General features: G+C 32.2%; 3 protein-coding genes across 3 annotated transcripts; 1 reads left to right on the top strand and 2 right to left on the bottom strand.

Annotated features, from left to right (window-relative positions):
* Positions 1-3907: 3907 nt before the first annotated feature.
* On the top strand, positions 3908-4846 carry LOC308431564 (olfactory receptor 4K3-like; the record flags this gene model as incomplete). The annotated part of the gene is made up of 1 exon (XM_080931085.1): positions 3908-4846. The coding sequence occupies one exon, from the start codon at positions 3908-3910 to the stop codon at positions 4844-4846; it is 939 nt and encodes a 312-aa protein (XP_080787211.1).
* A 7909-nt stretch (positions 4847-12755) lies between these two features.
* On the bottom strand, positions 12756-13796 carry LOC308431916 (olfactory receptor 4F4-like; the record flags this gene model as incomplete). Its single annotated transcript, XM_080931515.1, has 1 exon — positions 12756-13796. The coding sequence occupies one exon, from the start codon at positions 13794-13796 to the stop codon at positions 12756-12758; it is 1041 nt and encodes a 346-aa protein (XP_080787641.1).
* A 3548-nt stretch (positions 13797-17344) lies between these two features.
* Positions 17345-18283, bottom strand: LOC308431567 (olfactory receptor 4F17-like; the record flags this gene model as incomplete). The annotated part of the gene is made up of 1 exon (XM_080931088.1): positions 17345-18283. The coding sequence occupies one exon, from the start codon at positions 18281-18283 to the stop codon at positions 17345-17347; it is 939 nt and encodes a 312-aa protein (XP_080787214.1).
* Positions 18284-20679: the final 2396 nt, after the last annotated feature.

Below are 20679 nucleotides of genomic sequence, written 5' to 3'. Positions count from 1 at the left end.
CTATATGCATGTGTGCATACACGTACATTCTTACACCTGTGTATGTATCACTAAGAATCAAGGACAAAGAGGCTAGCCACTGAGGTTTAGCAGAGCAACAATATCCAGGGGTGGCACCTGAGAGTAGTATTGGAAATAAAAGGTATTAATATTGGTACTGAGAGTAAAAGGAAATAGAAAAATGATATAATTCTACATTAAATGAAAACATATATAAAACATATACATATATACATATATAGCTTTAGAAATTTATAAAAATTAAAAATTAAAAATAAATACACATATATGTATATAGTATATATGCATTTACATATAAACATATTGATACATTTTAAAATATATCTTTTATATGTGCAAACATACATAAACACACACATGCACATATATGCATATCTTACACAAAGAATTCAGATAAATATCAAAAAAACTAACCATAACTTTATGAACAATATTGTTTCAAGATACACTAGAAAATGTGATTAAACAGAACAAGTCATATATTATTGTACTCTGGATATTTAAAAGATTTAATGATTTCCATGTGTATATTTTATTTTATATTTTCACAACACATCATATTGAGTAAGCAACGTTCTCTAGGCTAATGTAATTAATATATGGGAACATTTTTACTAGCGTCTCAATTATCACACGGGAAAAAAAAAACATTCTCAGTAGCATCATTAAGACTGGTCTGAAAATGCATATTCACTGCTCTGCATCAGAAAGCAGTTGCATGATTTTTACATTCACAGAGGTCTAATCCAGTAGTGTCCAACATCATCTATAATACTCGTGGCAACAATTCAAAAGTCATTACTTGAGACTTGGTTCTGTTTTGCAGCAGAGGTCTGAAAAAACTGTTTGACATAGTTTTGTAAATGAATTCATTTTCTTAGTAATTCCTGTTTGTAGGTCTATAGTTCTATCATCATTATCTAATTGAGCTCAATAAATCCAACACCATGCTACAGAGGAAAAGGGAAAATGCAACAAATCACAGACAACTAAAGACTTCTGAGAGTGGTGGTGGAGAATCACCATAATTTCCATTGGCTATCCAACACTAATGGACAACCTTGTATGTACACAAGTTACATTATCCAGACTGAATACTATATATAACATATAGAAATATAATTAATGAGTTAAGAGGCCATTATTTTCTATTTTTTACCCTTTATTACACATAAGTTCTGTTTTCATACAATTTATTCTGCTTCTGATTTCTCCTTTCTATATTCCTCCATGTTTTTTCCCACCTCCTCTCTCATTTGGAATCATTCAATTTTTGCTTCTCACTAGAAAAGAATAGGCTTCAAAGAGATACCAGCAAAACATAAAAAATAAAATATACTAAGATAAAAAAAACATCATATTAAATTTGGAAATAACAAGCCATCAGAAAAATTTAAGAGCCACGAGAGAAGACAGAAGAATCAGAAATTCACTATTCAGGGGCTTTATAAAGTTACTAAAAAGGAATCTATAATATAGATGCAGATGTGCGGATTCATGTCTTCATCTATGATTGCTTCTTTGCTTTCTGTGAGTTCATATGTGCTCTCTTCAGTAGATTTAAGACCTTGTTCTCCTCCTTGAAAATAAAGAGAACAGGGAACAATACATAAAATAATCTTTATGGAGGAAATGAAAGGGAGACATGTTTTAATTATTAAAATCTTAAAAATAAAGGAAATAATACAAAAAATGTCAGGTTGACCTGAAACTTTTTAACATATGAAAAAAAATAATTCAAAGAATACATACTCTTCACGGTATAATTAGTGTTATTTTTTCCTGATGATAGTGTTTTTGATTTCATTGTTCAACTGCTCTAGGTAAAAAGAAAGTGAGACCAATAAGGTTCCAAAAACCAAGAGAATTTCTGAAGAGAGAAGAACATGGACAATGATTATTTACAATCTGGCTTCAATGTTTTTCAGCACAAATAAGCACCCCATCTCTGCTTTGAGCTAAATAATTGCTGCCTGCATGAAGTATAATTTCACACTCATCCTAGACTGATAGCCAAATGACAGGTAGGCTTATATGTTTTTTAATTTATTATATTTTTTAAAACAGCACAGATGATCAGTAGACTAAGGACACAATGATAAAATATACTAATGACAGATGATATATTACTTATGTCAGGAAATTACAATATTTCAAAATCCAAAGTCTTTTCAAAATTATTTTATGCAATTTATTTTTTTAAACGACTTTATTTTACAAAACAAAGATAAATGTACAGATTTTAAACATTTTTTGCTTAAAATTATACTTTTTTGTCAGTACTGTTTTTTCAGACATTAAAATAATTTTTCACATAAAACCATGTGAATATATTTTTTTTAGTCAGTACTTGATTTTTTTTCAAGGGCCCGACAGTACGCATTGAAAACCCAATAGTTACAATAAGCGTAAAGTACATGCAAAACAAAACGCAACATGGAAATAGTCAAAGTCTTCTTGTTTTGTGAATATATGTATATTTTTTGTTTTCTTTATTTCTTGGACTTCATACAGTCTGTGAGTTGTTTCTGGGGGAGTGCAAGCCTCTGGGGTTAGCATCCCACTATCAGTGACTGCATATTATGTCTGTTCTTTTGTGACTGGGTTATCTCACTCAGGATGATATTCTCTAGATGCAGCCATTTTCTTAAGAATTTGGTTAAGTCATTGTTTCTGGTGGCTGAGTAGTATTCCATTGTGTATATGTACCACAATTTTGTATCCATTCATCTTCTGAAGGACATCTGGGTTCCTTCCAGCTTCTGGCTATTATAAATAAAGCCGCTATGAACATTGTGGTGCATATATCTTTGTTGTGTATTAAAGTGTCTCTGGGGTATATGCCCAGAAGTGGAATAGCTGGGTCTTCAGGTAGTACTATATCCAATTTTCTGAGGTATCACCAGACAGATTTCCAGAGTGGTTGTATTAGCTTGCAACCCCACCAACAGTGGAGAAGTGTTCCTCTTTCTCCGCAGCCTCGCCATCTGAGTTTTGGATCTTGGCCAATCTTATTTTATGCAATTTAAGACCAATATTTTCTACTGCTAAGATTGTGACGTTTCAAGTGCAGGTACTAATATGAGTTGCATAGTTGCTTGGACAATCCACTCATTCATGTATTTGCACTGTTAGTTTGGTAATCAGTTCAGTTAAGTGAATACATTGCATGATATATGTCTATTAAAGAATACTATAAACCTGGTTTTTGCATTTCAGTTGCATGCCTATGTGCATCTTACATGCCTAGCTATATGTTTCACAACTTAGGCTTTCCCTACGTGTTAGAGTTTTAAGCTAAAGTTTTCTTTTATTGATGACACAGATATTATTCTACTCATTATCAAAGAAATCATTATATATTCCATCTAAATATTCAGGACTTATAGTAGTATTTGTACTGAAATTCAGTGCAATTCTCTATTAGTTGCCAAATGTAATCCTTATTTTCATTATTCAATGTCATGATGGCTAGAGACTTATTCAGACTTTTTAAAAAGGAATGACACACGTGTTTTTTTGGTTTTTTTTTTTTTTTTTTTTTTTTTTTTTTTTTTTTTTTTTTTTTTTTTTGGTTTTCACATTACAGTCTTGCTTTCCTTACTGCTCTCTTATAAAAGGAATTTTCTCATTGTTTATATCAGTTACCCCTGATGCTTCTTTTCTTTAGATGTTGCTCTAGACTCACTAGCTTTCATTTTGGGCATCAGTGACTCATTTGCTTAGCCTTTTCTTTATATGTATGCATTTCTATTCAGGTAAGTTTCTATGTAAATGTCAAACTGTACAGAGCAAGTCGACTTCCTCATGCTTCTAGTTGGCAGTTGTTTTTTTTTTTTTTTTTTTTTTTTTTTTTGCAGGTTGCTTCGAAGACACACTGATTAAAATGGATGGAGGCAATCAGACTGTGGTGTCAGAATTTATTCTTTGGGGACTTGCCCGCTCACAGAGGATTGAGTTCTTACTATTTGTACTGTTTTCAATGCTTTATCTTCTCATTGTTTCTGGAAATATTGTCATTCTGGTTTTAATTACCACTGACCCCCATCTTCATTCTCCCATGTACTTCTTATTGGCCAACCTGTCCTTTATTGATATGTGGCTTTCCTCAGTCACCACTCCTAAGATGATCACAGACTTTGTCAGGGAAATCAAGACCATTTCCTTTTCAGGATGCATGTCCCAGATCTTCTTTGCTCATTGCATTGCAGCAGGAGAGATGGTGCTGTTGGTGGTGATGGCCTATGACCGCTATGTGGCCATCTGCAAACCACTCCATTACTTTACCATCATGAACCTGAAAAGATGTACTGGGTTGGAGTTCACTTCCTGGACCACTGGATTTATACATGCTATGAGCCACTTAATAGTGATTGTGGAGCTGCCTTTTTGTGGACCTAAGGAAATTGATAGTTTTTTCTGTGACATGCCATTGGTAATTAAGCTAGCTTGCATGGATTCACATGACTTGGATATTCTAATGAATGCTGACTGTGGACTAGTAGCTGTAACTTGCTTTATTCTGTTGCTTATTTCCTATACATATATTCTTATCACTGTATGTCGGAGCTCTAAAGCTGGGGCATCTAAGGCAATGAACACATGCACTGCCCACATCACCGTGGTGATGATCTTTTTTGTGCCTTGCATCTTCATTTATGTTTGGCCCCTCAATATCACCTGGTTGGACAAATTTCTTGCTGTATTTTACTCTGTTTTCACACCTCTCCTTAACCCGGCCATTTATACACTGAGAAATAAAGAGATGAAAAATGCTATGAAAAGATTTATAAGCAACCACCTTGGTCACAAAGGAAATTTGTAATATCTAGAAAACTGTACCAAATATTTCAAATTGTAAGACTGACTTTTTGAAACAGATTTTAATTCCGAAAATATGGTTTATATTTAAAATGTGTACCAGTCTACAAATATAGATATAATTTAACCATATAGAGACATTTATTGTCTAAACATCAAATTGCAGTGAATACTTCATCTTAAATATAATCATGCATAATTTTCTACACAGGAATTTCATTTAACTATTCTGTTTTCAATGAAGTTTAACTTAAAACTTCAAATACACTTTACATATCTACTTACATTTTATGGATGGAGCAATGTTCAACCTAGCTCCAACAACTTTGTGTTTTCACCCACTTTATATGTCCCAGAACAACCTGCCAAGAAATATAAAAATTACAATGTGCCCACATTCTATTTTTCTTCAAGTGAATGATTACAATGAGTATATGTAAGAAAAACAAGCATGTTCCCCAATATCCTCACATGGATATAAATTTTGTGTATTACAAGTGAAATAAACACATTATTCCCAAGAATCTACATACCTTTGTAACTGAGCAACTTTTTATAAATAAAAGTATAAGCAAGTAAAGTAATGTTCTCAGCCAATTTCTCTTACTGGCAGGCTGCATTTTGTGGTTACAAAAAAAAGGTCAATGATTTTGTTATTTTCTTAAAAAGTAATCTTATTTTCTTTTTCTTGAAAATAATAAGTTGCATTTATTGAGAATTTTATATATACTCATTACATAATATAAAATTTTCTATGTTTTTAAGTATTTTTTAAACAACTTTATTTTACAAATCAAAGATAAATATACAGATTTTAAACATTTTTGCTTAAAATTATACATTTTTTGTCAGTACTTTTTTTCAGATTTTAACATAATTTTTACAAAAAACTATATGAATATATTTTTTAGTCAGTACTTGATTTTTTTCAAGGTTTGATTGTATGCCTTGAAAACTTAATAGTTACAATGAGCTAAATTACATGTAAAACAAAATGTAACATTGAAATAGTTAAAGTTTTAATTTTTGTATCTATTCATTTACTGAAAGACATCTGGGTTCTTTTAACTGGCACTCAGCATGCAGAAAAATGAAAATAGACCCTTTCTTATCTCCTTGTACAAAGCTCAAGTGTAAGTGGATCAAAGATCTCCACATTAAACCAGATACACTGAAACTATTAGATGAGAAAGTAGGGAAAACCTTAGAACATATAGGCACAGGAGAAAATTTCCTGAACAAAACACCAATGGCTCAAGCTCTAAGGTCAAAGATTAACAAATGGGACTTAATGAGATTGCAAAGTTTCTGTAAGGCTAAGGACATCGTCAAGAAAACAAAACGGCAACCAACAGAATGGGAAAAGATCTTTAGCAACACCACATCAGATAGAGGCCTAATATCTAAGGTGTACAAGGAACTCAAAAAGCTAGACTCCAGAGAATCAAATAACCCTATTAAAAATGGGGTACAGAGCTAAACAAAACGTTTTCAGTTGAGGAACACCGAATGGCCTAGAAACATCTGAGGAAGTGCTCCACATCCTTAGCCATCAGGGAAATGCAAATCAAAACAACCCTGAGATTCCACCTCACACCAGTCAGATTGGCCAACATCCAAAACTCAGAAGACAGCGGATGCTGGCGAGGCTGCGGAGAAAGAGGAACACTTCTCCACTGTTGGTGGGGTTGCAAGCTAATACAACCACTCTGGAAATCTGTCTGGCGATACCTCAGAAAATTGGATATAGTACTACCTGAAGACCCAGCTATTCCACTTCTGGGCATATACCCCAGAGACACTTTAACATACAACAAAGATATATGCACCACAATTTTCATAGCGGCTATATTTATAATAGCCAGAAGCTGGAAGGAACCCAGATGTCCTTCAGAAGATGAATGGATACAAAAATTGTGGTACATATACACAATGGAATACTACTCAGCCACCAGAAACAATGACTTAACCAAATTCTTAAGAAAATGGCTGCATCTAGAGAATATCATCCTGAGTGAGATAACCCAGTCACAAAAAGTAATCTTATAAAAATCATTTTAGAATTCCAAAACTTAACTTTTATATAAAAACCAGTCCTTTCTACTTTAAGTCAACAAGATAAAATCTACTCATTAATAATTTGTTGTTAAATTATATCAAGAAGCTAAAGGCAAAAAAAAAAAAAAAAAAAAAAAAAAAAGAAAAGAATAAATTAATCATCACGTTGCTCATGTCCCAAAACTTTTGCAAGAGAGGCATATCAGCTAGTGCTGGTTGGGTTACCATTGCCCTTCTCTGACCTCAAAACTAGCCCCAGATCATCTATTAAAAGTTTGCCTTTCTGCGCTCCAAAGTGGTCTTCTTTGATTTTTCTATTATCAAATCTATTAGCAAAAAGATTCTAACCTAAATGAACTAAAAAATTCTACTTCTCCAAATTCTTTCTAGGGGTGGTAGTCATTGCTAACAATCTATATCTCCAAGTCCTTTATGAGTTTTGTACATGAATCATTAATCCTCTCAAGCAGCAATGCTGGAAAAAGATCAAGAACTAATTTTGTGAGTATCAACAATACTGCCCAGTGGGAGACTAGAATTCCCTCCACCCCTAGAGTTGACATACAACTCATAGATTATGACAGATCTGATAACCATGAAGGCAACAAGCAGAGTGATGTTCCCGAACAGTATGAAGTCCTTAAGTCACTCTCAGAGATTTGTCTCTCTGAAGCACATTCACCCGTAACTCTAAACCACATTCCATTAATTCTCAAAATTTTTATATCTTTATTTTATTATTATTTATATTTTTTTACAGATTTATTTATATATTTTCCATACTTTCTGTTTTATTTTTATTTTTTTAATTGAACAACTATATTTTAAAAAACAAAGATAAATGTACAGATTTTAGGCATTTTTCACAAAAGTATACGAATACATTTTTGACAGTACTTGTTTATTTTTTTAAAGGTTTGATAGTGTGCATTAAGATCTTACTAGACAGGATGAGCAGGAAGTACATGTAAAACAAGATGTAACCTGGAATTAGTCAAAGTTTTCTTGCTGTGTAAGATAAACGATAATGGTTTTTCTTTCTTTTTTTTTTTTTTTTCTTGAACTTCATATAGTTGTTTCTGAGGTGTTCTAAGCTTTCTGGGGTTAGTATCCAATTATCAGTGACTGCATATTATGTCTATTCTTTTGTGACTGGGTTATCTCACTCAGGATGATATTCTCTAGATGCATTCATTTTCTTAAGAATTTTATAAAGTCATTGTTTCTGATAGCTAAGTAGTACTCCATTGTGTAAATATACCACAATTTTTGTATCCATTTATCTACTGAAGGACATCTGGGATCTTTCCAGCTTCTGACTATTATAAATAGGGCTGATATGAACATTGTGGTGCATGTGTTTTTGTTGTATGTTGGAGCTTCTCTGGGGTATATGCCCAGAAGAGGAATAACTGGGTCTTCAGGTAGTACTATGTCCTATTTTCTGAGCAATCACTGGGCTGATTTCCAGAGTGGTTGTACCAGTTTACAACCCCACCAACGAGAAGCGTCTAACAGTGGAGAAGTGTTCCTCTTTCTCTGCATCCTCGCCAGCATCTGCTGTCATCTGAATTTTTGATCTTGGCCAATCTGACTGGTGTGAGGTGGAATCTCAGGGTTGTTTTGATTTGCATTTTCCTGATGGCTAATGATTTTGAGCACTTCCTTAGATGTTTCTCAGCCATTTGATAATCCTCAATTGAGAACTTTTTGTTTAGATCTGTACCCCTTTTTTAATAGGGTTGTTTGATTCTCTGGTGTCTAGCTTCTTGAGTTCTTTGTATACCTTGGATGTTAGGCCTCTATCTGATGTGTGGTTGGTAAAGACCTTCTCCCACTCTGTTGGCTGCTCTTTTGTTTTCTTTTCAGTGTCCTTAGCCTTACAGAAACTTTGCAATCTCATTAAGTCCTATCAGTCAATCTTTGACCTTAGAGCATGAACCATTGGTGCTCTGTTCAGGACATTTTCTCCTGTGCCTATATGTTCTAAGGTTTTCCCTACTTTCTCTTCTAATAATTTCAGTGTACTTAGTTTAATCTGGAGATCTTTGATCCACTTGCACTTGAACTTTGTGCAAGGTGATGAGAAAGGGTCCATATGGCTGCAACAATAAATGTTCAATTTCATTCTTTCCCATGTATATATATCATTTTCCCAAGATTTGTTAAGGATTATGTCTTTCCTCCAGAAGATAGTTTTATAGTCTTTGGTGAAAAACATGTCATTGTGTATGGTTTAATAAAGTCCTTTTACACCAACACCATATTGTTTTGATGAGCATAGTTCTGTAACATCACTTGAGATCAGAAATAGTATTTAAATCAGAGTCTTATTTTCATTCAGGAATGCTTTGACTATTTTTGTGCTCCCAATTATTTTTTTTTATTCTAATTGAGAACTTTTCAATGTATCTAGTGATTTCTTAGATGGTGACATTCTAATGTTGTTTGTGATTTTATGATTGGATATTGTCATTTGAAGTTAGATTGCTGACAAAATTTTTAAAAATTAATTTTAAGTTGATTTGTGTAGAGTCCCAATGAAGGACACTAGGCTGGTTGTTTTCTGAGACTCCTGGGATAAGAAGAATGAAACCAATAGAAAAGTCAGTTCTCTAACCAGATCTGGTTACTTATGCTCATGTCGTGATAGTGATGGTCCTATAGCATGGTGGGTTGAGAAATGGTGCAACCAGGTCTCTAACTAGATCTTGGGTTTGGACAGGATTCCTTAGTTAGCATATCATGGGTGAAACCTGCAGAATTAGAGAAGGTCTCTTACCATTCCGTGAACTAGAACTTGGCATATTTTGTTACTAAATAAGTATTGTTTAAAGGTACTCCATGTATAGTAGTATATTTGACAGTATTATACTTTGCAAAATTGCTTACAGGGGTAGTCTAAAGAGTTCTCACTACATAAGTGAACACAGAGTACCTGACTTGTAACTGATAAAAACAAACCAAACATGTTCTTTATCTTGATTGTGGAATTATTTTTCATAGAGTACATGCATATTAAAGATTGTTCTCCATCTTATTTATTTTGATAATTATACTTTGATAAAGGTGTCAATAACCTAAAAGAAATAAAAACTCAAATAAGCAAAATAAACAAATTCTGACAGATAATTTCAGAAATCAATCTGTAAATGTATCCCCCTCTCTCTCTTTTTTAACAAAGCAGTAAGGAATAATAAAAAATAATAAATAAATAAATATATTTAAAAATAAAAAATATAAAATAGAGTAATATAATTGGTGAATAATGTATTAGGGCAGAGAAAAATATTTGTGGTGTGTGCATGTGTATGTTTGTGTATCTTATAAAAATTAGCTTGCTTAAATTAGGCCCTTGACAGAACTCATTGATTTGACTTCTCTTTTGACTTTCAATTGGTATCAATACTTTCTACCCCCTTTCCATTTTTTGAACCCAATAAATGTTCTCAATTATTTGTCCAATTAACTGTTCCATTATTTGATTTATATTTTGTTGAATCTATGAGGTTTTTATCCTGTCTCTTTCCTATAGAATGACATTAGGCAGATAATCTTTATTAATTACTTACTGTTACGTCATTTATAATTTATGTTCCCTTCAAGATATTAATCATGACCAGTACATTTAAGTTGTTTGTTTTTCTAATTCTTGCAAATTTATGGCTAAAACTAATTTTAGCCTACTAGGTTCATTAGAAGAGAAAATATGGCAGTTTTATTTTAATGATCATTTTGTGGATGCTTCTATGTACTTATTACTCAACTTGTAGTCATCACTGTCATTAAACCATATCTCTGAGCCTCATAAGGTCCATTTCTTGTTGCTAGGCCACTATTCTATTTTTTTGTCTTTTTATTTTTATTTTTGGCTTTATCATAATTGTTTAGGTACATTTAAAGCTGATGGTAAAAATATTCCATAGCTGTGCATCATTCTTTTTTCACTACAACTTTGCTCTCTAGATGTATTATTAAATATTGACATCAGACAGTTTATAGGCCAGAGATGATAGTTAGATGAAATTTTAGCTTGCATATATATATATATATATATATATATATATATATATATATATATATGTAGCATGAAGAAGTTTAACAATATTTCTTTTACATATGGTACACTGTAAGTTTCAAATTTTGCTAATTTTCTGCTAGGTTATTGAATTATGAATACTTACTAACCCATATATAATAACTGCTATTATTATATATTAGTTATTACTCCTCAAGTGCTATTAACTTTCTCATTTATCTTTTAAAAATAAATTTATTAAGACATTAAATACACTGTAATTTTTAAAGATTAGTTCATATGTTAAAATATTTGCATAGTTTTTAAACTAATTCACATTTTCAGTTCATTTAAAAATTGTTCTGTAGTATGATGAATGTAGATCGGATACCTTCTTTCCCAAGCATCCTATCGATATATTCACTTTATTAATAGCTCTTTTATTTTGCAACTGAGTAGAGTCACTGTTCATGTGTTTTAGTGTCCCCATGGTTATTTTGTTTTTCTTAAAAAGGTACAATTTTGACCCTTTGATTGTTGGAATTTTCATTTTATCCATTCATTCAGATTATGATTATTTAGTTACTTTGATTCTTAGTCAGAGTTGTGATGTTCAAGTTTAGCCTGCATAGAAGACAATAGGTAGAAAGTACCAGAATAACTAAGGTTTGAAAATATATAGTCTCTCTTTACTTCTGTCCAGATACTTAGAAATTCTTACTATGATTACATGTACATTACTCAAATATGTGTTTGACATCTCTTGTATATGAATGTGTTGATATCACATTTCACATACATGGAACATCTCCAATTGTAACTAAAATGCCCTAAGTGACCATCTCCTCAGATTGAAATATGTCATGTCCTTGAAATATGTTCTGAAATAACAATGTATAAAACTTTTGACTATGTTAACATAGACGATTTGCATGGCAATTATACTGGTATCTAATAGTCACTGAGTGGTAAATATGTCACATGCCTATATCATTTTACATATTTCTATTTTATTACTTCTCATAATAATCATATACAATATATATTATAATCTCCTCTCTATTAATAAGAGATCCAAACCTTATAAAAGATAAATACATATCCATAATCTTATTTAGTAAAGTTTAAGTGGAATTGAACTCAATATCTTTTAACTTTAAAATTCTAATAATGAAAATTGATAAATAAATGCAGGTCATATGCTTTGTGTCAACATGATAAGTATGTGAACTACCCTTAATTCTTATTCACTGTTTTAAAACTAATTGCTGTATTCCACAAGGTGTCAAGCACCATGAAGGCAAATAATGGTGGTAAATTCAGTCTCTATATCACACTTGAAAACGTACTAGAAGACTAGCATTTGTTATAGCAGTGGGAAACAAATGATAAATGGTTACCAGTTATAAATATTCCTCATAAATTTTTGTTATTCATATTTCAATTCACATTACTGAGTACATTTACTAGTTATGTGAACAATAATTCTTTTATTATGCTTTTATAAAAATGAGCAAATTAAAATTTTCTTTAATGTAAAATAGTCCAGCTTGTATATTTTATTACCTCAAACCCAAAAGTATCAAGGAAGTTGTACACAAATAATACCATAATACTACCTTGAATGCTCTAAAATCCAGTGAAATGGTTTTTTGAATTAATTCTATTACTTTTAATCCTATATGTTATAAGCATATAGAATAAGTTGAGTAACTGTTAGAATATTTTTAAACAATTACTAAGTGAGGTAAAAATGAAATTTTACAATTGACAAAATTCTTCTGAATAATGTAATACCTTCCTTTGCTTATAGTCTCAATCTCATGGCTAAGGAGATCTAAGGCTTCACCCAAAACTTTAAATTCCATCGTCTCAGGCGTCTCATTGCAGTTTTCATCTCTGTGTTCCTCAGTGTGTATATAATGGGGTTCAAGAGAGGAGTGACCACAGAGTAAAACACAGCAAGGAATTTATCTAAGGACTTGATGGGAAACGGCCAGGCATAAATGAAGATGCAAGGTCCAAAAAACAGAAGAACTACTGTGATATGAGCAGTCAATGTAGACAGAGCCTTAGATGACCTATCAAATGGGCGGCGCTGGATGGTCATTAGAATAATTCCATAGGAGATGATTAGCAGAACAAAAGAACATACACTGAGCACACCACTGTTGGCAATGACCATAATGTCTAACCTATATGTGTCTGCACAAGCAAGTTTGAGTACTCTAGGAAGGTCACAATAAAAGCTGTCAACCTTATTGGGACCACAAAAGGGTAAGCTTACTGCAAAGGCCAGTTGGCTCACTGAGTGTAGGAAGCCAATTCCCCATGCAGTAGCTACTATGCCAACACAAACATTTCCACACATAATTGTGGTATAGCTTAGAGGCCTACAAATTGCTACATATCTGTCAAAGGCCATGGCTACAAGGGTTACCATCTCACTCCCCCCAAAAAAGTGAAGAAGGAATATCTGTGTAAGGCAACCCTTGACAGAGATGACTTTGTATTTGTAGAAAAAATCAGCAATAGTCTTTGGAGCTGTGACAGAGGACACACACAAATCTATGAATGATAGGTTGGCCAGCAGAAAGTACATAGGGGAGTGAAGGTGAGAGTCATTGGTCACAGTTATGACAATAAGAAGGTTTCCAAACACAATTCCTGTATAGAAAACAAAAAAGAATGCAAACAGAAAGATCTGAAGTTCCCGAGAATCAGAGAGTCCAATTAAAATAAATTCAGTCACCACAGAATGATTTGTTTCCCATGTTGATTCATTCCAGAAGACAGTCTCTGCACTTGCCTTGGAGAAGACAATGGGAAAAAATAATTCAGACTTGTTGTATGCAAATTCTAGCCTCTGCTTTCTCATTAAGGACACTTACTAAGATCTATTAATTAAAAACTCTCAAATGAAAAATCAAATTTGTAATTTAAACTACAATTTTTGCTTTGTTTTTTAGGCAGATATCCAAGCCTCCTGCATATTCATGGTAGGAGACTCCTCCCTCACACAATATTACTGTATTTGTTGCTTTCTCTGTGCTACCATCCTAGACTCATTTTCTACACCTCTGAATGTTATAAAAGAAAAAGAAAACAAAGCAAACAAGGAAACTGGGATGTCTAAAGTATTCTTTACATTATTTTTTGTGAAGGGCTCTAAGAAAAAAAATTACTAACATGGACTTAAATATGAAAAAGAAAAATAACAAAAATAGGTGAAAATACAGGATTTAAAATGACGAGGGTGTACAGTAGACATAACATAGACAAATACAGATTTAATGAATAGTGGATTTTTAAGAGACATAGAGACATATTTCCTCTATTTCTTGAGAGAATTCTGCTATGCATCATGTATCATTTGTTCGTGATTTGTTCAATCAAAACACATCGGTTTGAAATTATAATTATCTTTACAATAGTGCACATAAGTTTCTTTTCTCCTGCCCAGTTAAATTTCAAATTACCGTGTACAAAGTTCTATAAAAGTTTAGTGGCTCCACCTTTTTTCAGTATAAACACAAATCTAATCATAAAATAATTCATTAAATTTCTTTTGGTTTGTGCCTTCTTAATTATTCAACACTGAAGGTTCTCAAGAATAGGATTCTTGTTGTGAGATACACTATGATTTGATTTGGTCATGACTTTTCAATAGAATCCTACTATTCAAATTATAGCTGATTTGAGTGTCTATTTGTTTCAAAAATTTCAAACGTTTTAAAAATAAAGAGGAAGATACAGAAGGAAAAATTCCAGGTTGTATCTCAAAAAGAAATACGTCAATGATGATGATTGTTCTAGAGTTCTCATCTGCTGAATATCAAAATCTATCACAATAGAAAATAAAAATTTAAGAATTATATATTTAAGGAAAAAATTAAATCTGTGGTTCACTATGGGTTATCTGCAGAATTATGTTGCTAACAGGAAAATAATAACCCGGTATCTTCATCAATGGTCTTTTATATCAACAGAACTTCCTCATTACATGTGGGACTCTACGAAATATTCAAAAAATTTTAGAATTTAATGATTCAATTATTAAATTTCCATTCAAATTTAAAGCATTCTCTTTCATTGTTTATAGAAATGTATTCTTCTCTCATATATGATATCCTAAACATAGCATCTTTCTCTCCATGTGCCCTGTCCCAAAATTCTCTCCTCCTTTGTTTCCTTAAGAAATTGCAGGCCTCAGCAGTATGTCAACAAAATATGTCATACCGTGTTACAATAATACTAGGCACCTCCATTCACATTAAGGCTGGGTGTACTGCTTCTGTTTTATCAACCACAGACAAAGCATGATTAAAGACAAAACATACTCAGTGCATTAGTTTTAAATTAAAACAATAAAATCCTGTGTTCTTTATAATCATGTTTTACCTTGATTTTTTTTTCTCAATGGATAACACCTTTGTGCTAACATATATGAGAATCACAGCTTTGGGTTTAAACAAAGATCCACTACTTTATCCTGGATATACTAAGAAAAATTTTTGTGCCTTCATTTTTTTGTTTTCAGTGGTAAAATCTAATTAATATGGCTCAGGATTTCCATAGTTGTAACACTATATTTGCAGTTTCTATGTGAAAGAAATGTTCAAAACTATTTTTTCCTTGGGTTAATTAGAAAAAAAAGACATGGGACAAGAAAACACTATTGTTGTTGTTGTTTTTTTATTTATTTATTTATTTATTTTTTTAATAATAAGAACTCAATAGAACCACACCACAGAGAATGTGAATGTGGGTATAAAACACTGATATTATGGCTTATCCTTTCTAATATTCATCATATTAACTAAGTGTGTAAGGCAAACCTACAAGATTTTTTGTTTTCCTGAAGAAAATCTAAGCAACATTTAGTTCTGCGGAGTACGTTTCTACACATAGAATCATTAAACTTCTAACCTGTAGTTGCTTCTCCTGATATATGTAAATTTGGTCATTCTACTTACCTCTTTCATAACTTGAAGAGACAGCAGCAATCTTAAGAGACAGAACAGCGCAGAGTCCCTTCTAAACACACTTTAAAGCATTAACATTTCTGTGAGTTTGGCTTTTATATGAATTGTCCTCCTGAGCAAACTGCTTGGCTAGTGATAAACATTCATGAAGTAACCAGAAGCCCATGGAGGATCCAGAAACAGCTGAGGCTTACTAGCAGGTTGCTTCACTGACATAGGTTTTCCCTTGGCCTTTGGGGGAAGTATAGTTTATTCCTGAGGTACTGTTGCAGATTCTTGGATTGCTGAATAATTTTACCATCTCACTCAATCTAAGAATGATTGCCAAAAAATCTCATTGCAAACAAATAAAGTTGTGTTACAAAATTAAAATCTACAAAAGTAAATCAGGCAATGAATAATAGTATTTCAATTTTATAAAGAGAATAGTTCAAAGATATTTATAGCCAGTATGTGGAGAACATATGAAACATTTTCTGACTAAATTACAATTCTCAGTTCATACAACTTTGGTTTTTTTAAGCTTTAATTAACATGAAGACATTTAAATGAGCTGAGATAAACAGATCGGTTTCTTAATCACATCTAAGAAACACATTATAGACTAGTCTCAAGTTGTGCTTCTTGACCCTCATGTGTCCCTGGTTTCCTCTGAAGGATTCTAGCATATTCTTCTCCCAAAGCACCATAGATGGAGACCCAGCTCATTGAATAAGCTTTTCAGATCTTGGCGATACAACTTCAGATATTAAGTCTTCCGAAATAATTTAACTTGTAGTTGTTTCTTCTCTGTTAATCAGAAACTTCTTTGAGAAAGATTACCAGGGAAACAATGTTGTCCTATTATACAAGAGGAAAATACACAGATATTGCATGATAAAAGCATACTAAATCTATGTTGAAAATGAGATTATAAATTTCATTGAAAAATAGGTGAGAAAAAAAAAAAACCAAAACCCTAATAGTGATGGTTATCATACATATGTATCTTAAACCAAAATTATTGGTTTACATAAACCTATATTTTATCCATCGGATTCACATAATTTCCATAAGAAATATATATTGATATATCACCTAGTGTTTATTATCTGCATATAGATGTTGATAAATTTACTTTGTATACATTTATGCACATTTATTTTTACAAAGTAACATTAAAGTTTGTGCAATAATTGTTAATTATAATAACTTAAATATAATACATATACTTCAGTACAATACAAAAATTTACAACCAATAAAATTTAGTTATGTTGATTGAAAAACTTATGTAACACTTTTATTTTGTAACCATCAGAAGTTATTGTAACTCCATCTTAATTGAAACTCTTTGGTAGGTATATTCCCTAGTTTTTAAACTCTAGAAAATAATGTTTGTATTCTGTAGCATTGTTATTGACAACTTATCACAATTTCTGTATTTTTATTAATAAATTTTACTATGTAAAATCCCTAGAACTTAAAACCTGTGTACTTAGCCTTCTAATGGCTAACCTCATATCCTTATTTCTTAAAGTATAGATAGTAGGATTTAAGACAGGAGTGAGAACAAAGTCAACAATCGCAAAGAAATTATCAAGTGACTTAGTCGGAAAAGGCCATACATAGAGAAACATGCAAGGTATGAAAAACAGAACTACTGCGGTGATGTGAGCTGATAAGGTGAGGAATGCTTTGGATAAATCAGTTGAAGAATGTTGTCTTACACTGACCAGGATAAATATGTATGATGTAATCAAGAAAAAGAAGGTACACATAGAAATGAAGCCACTGTTGGCAGAGACCACAAATTCCAGTTTATAAGTGTCCATGCATGCAAGTTTAATGATCCTTGGAAAATCACAGTAAAAGCTTCCTACACTATAGGGACCACAGAAGGGGAGATTTATGACAAAAATAAACTGAGACACTGCATGAAATGTGCCTATGACCCAAGCGGCTATTACCAAAATTATACACTTTTTGGGGTTCATGATCATCAGGTAGTGCAGAGGCTTGCAGATGGCAGTGTACCTATCATAGGCCATAGCTATGAGTAGCACCATCTCCACTCCTCCCATTACATGAATGAAGAACATCTGTATCATGCAGCTGTGGAAAGAAATGACTTTACAACCAGTAAAAAGATCAGATATTGTCCTAGGAATTGTTGTAGATGAAAGACCCAAGTCGATGAGTGAAAGGTTGGCCAGTAGAATATACATGGGGAAGTGTAAGTGAGAATCAAAAATCACTATGAACACAATAAAGAGGTTTCCAAAAAGAATTCCCACATAAAACAAGGAGAAGAAGAGGCCAAAGAAAATCTGTGTTCCAAACGATTGTGCAAGTCCAAGCAAAAGAAACTCAGGTGCAATAGAAGCATTCACTTGTTCCATTGGATCAGAAAGTAGGGAAGATATGAAAAATTTCTGAAAAACAAGAGGAATTATTTCAAGCATCTAAAGTAAGATTAAATGTCAGTAATTTAAAATATGTCATTGTACCGGAGATATTGCTCAACAATAGACAATTTGCTTATCAAACAATTTTTATTTGAAGTAAGTATTTTTTTTTAAGTTGGCACAGACTATTTACAAAATATGAGAAATCCAGTGTGCTTGATATTTGTGGAGTTTTAAAAGAGCTCTAATTAGAATGATAAAGTGAATTAGATTATATCAGTTGATAAAACATAAACTTATGAGACAATTTATGTAATAGGATAAAATGGATTAAAATTTGGGTGAAATAAAAAGATCTTTGGGAATAATCTTAAATAAATACAGTATTTCAGAGAATTAAAAGACTCTGGAAGGACATTATTATTGTTTTTAAAATGTAAAAATGACTATTTTAAAACTATAATCTTAAAGTAATAAAATTAAGTGAATACCAGAAATTAGAATGGAAGGTGAGTCAAGACACTCAAACAACTTATTTATTACTCATGCCAGCTGAATAGTGACTCAGTGATTAAGTGCTATACTAGCATGTTTGGGGTTTGATTCCCTGTACCAAAATAAAGAAAGAAAATGGGGGAAAGAGCAGGAAAAATAAAAGAAAGGACAGAATGAAAGAAGGAAGGAAGGAAGGAAGGAAGAATTATTTCCTACACATGTTTATCACAAAACTAACTTATGACCTATGTTTTTCATGAACTTCAATGTTTTAGAGACAATAAAGCTGATATCTTTATAATATTAAAATGATTAAACTATGATACTAAAAATCTCTCAGATAAAGTGAACAATGATATAGAGAACTGACAAGTTAACTGTATTTGTGTGTGTGTGTGTGTGTGTGTGCATGTGTATGTATGTGCATGTGTATGTGTGCATGCATTTGTGCTAAAAATAAATAAAATATGAAAAATATTTTTCTTGTTAAATTAGAAAAATTATAATTATAATTAGCAAAATGTATTATTACTATCAATCCTATTTTTCAATATTTACTACTACACTCAAATCATTTAAACCGAACAGTATTGCTCCACACAAATCAGGAAACAAAAGATCAGTGAAATAGGTTTATTTCTAATTCACAAGAGGAAAGACATTTTGAGCCCTCAGTGATATATCAAAAATTTTATCTCCATACCTTTTTTGAAGTACTTCTCTTGAAATGCTACTTATATAGATATCTCTGGGCACAAATGTTCATAGCACCCTATTGACAGTTGTGAGTAAACTGCTTTAAAGCAGTTTAAATGAGAGCCATTAGGTATAAGCATACCAAACACACATAGTTGATTATAATGATGAAATAAAACTTGATAATGGAGCTTAAAAAATTAAGATTGTTATTTAAAATATTGTTGGAAAGTAGTTTGCCCGTCATTTCCAGTTGCAGTGATACCATTTCAGGTGTCAGAGTTTATAATTCTATTTTTAGATTTAAAGAAGCTTTCAATGTGCATACTACATTCATATCTATTTTCCCCTTCAATATCAAATTATCTAGGTATTTAAAGAGATGACAGGTTTATCAAAGTTGTTTGAAAACTAGGATTGATGCATAAGTAATGAGGTAAAGAACGTTAATAATTCTTTGCACAGTTTTACGTTGCAAAAGATATTATCTAGGGACAAGATACATTTTAATCATTAAGAGACTATATTTAATTTTCTTGGGGTGTTGCAGGATATGTGATCACTGTGAACCTGGATATTTTGTTATTTACTGGAAAAATAAACTGTCATAGTGGTGTGACTCAGCCTTGGAACACACATTTATCCCCTCTGGAAGGAATATGGACACCCCTTAGTACAGATTTAGAATCCCAAAGAATAAAGGTAAATTTAGTTTGTAGGAGTAAGTCTCCATTCAAAAGTGATGTGTAACTGAGTGGCAGGCAAAGTGACAAATGAGAGAAAGATTTGACAAAATGAGATATGCCCAACTCTCATTAAATAGAGAGAAAAGAGAGGCTACTTAAGAAAGCATTGTAGAGAGAGAAGAGAGGTCAGTTTTAATTAGGACAGTTGTAGAGAGACAGGTTAGAGAGAGAGAGAGCAAGCTAGACACAGGTGAAAATAGAATGAGAACAAAAAGGATCCAGAATATTAGAACATATTGCCAGAGTTAGTTTTTCGTCAATCAGAAGAATTCAGAAGAATCTAAGAGAAGTCAAATTAAATCAGTCAGTTTGAAGAGGACTTTTGAGCCAAAACAGCCTAGTTGGCCATCCAGTCAATTCAAAAAGAGCTAGAAAGGGTGAGCTTATTCACCAGCAACTCTCAGATGCTGGAAACTTTCTTGACTTAGATAAGATTGTATGGTGGCTAGAAGC

Source organism: Micromys minutus (assembly GCF_963924665.1).
Source record: "Micromys minutus genome assembly, chromosome: 17".
Taxonomy (NCBI): Eukaryota; Metazoa; Chordata; class Mammalia; order Rodentia; family Muridae; genus Micromys; species Micromys minutus.
Note: the sequence above shows the minus strand (reverse complement) of the source record. Positions and strands in the feature narration are given on the sequence as shown.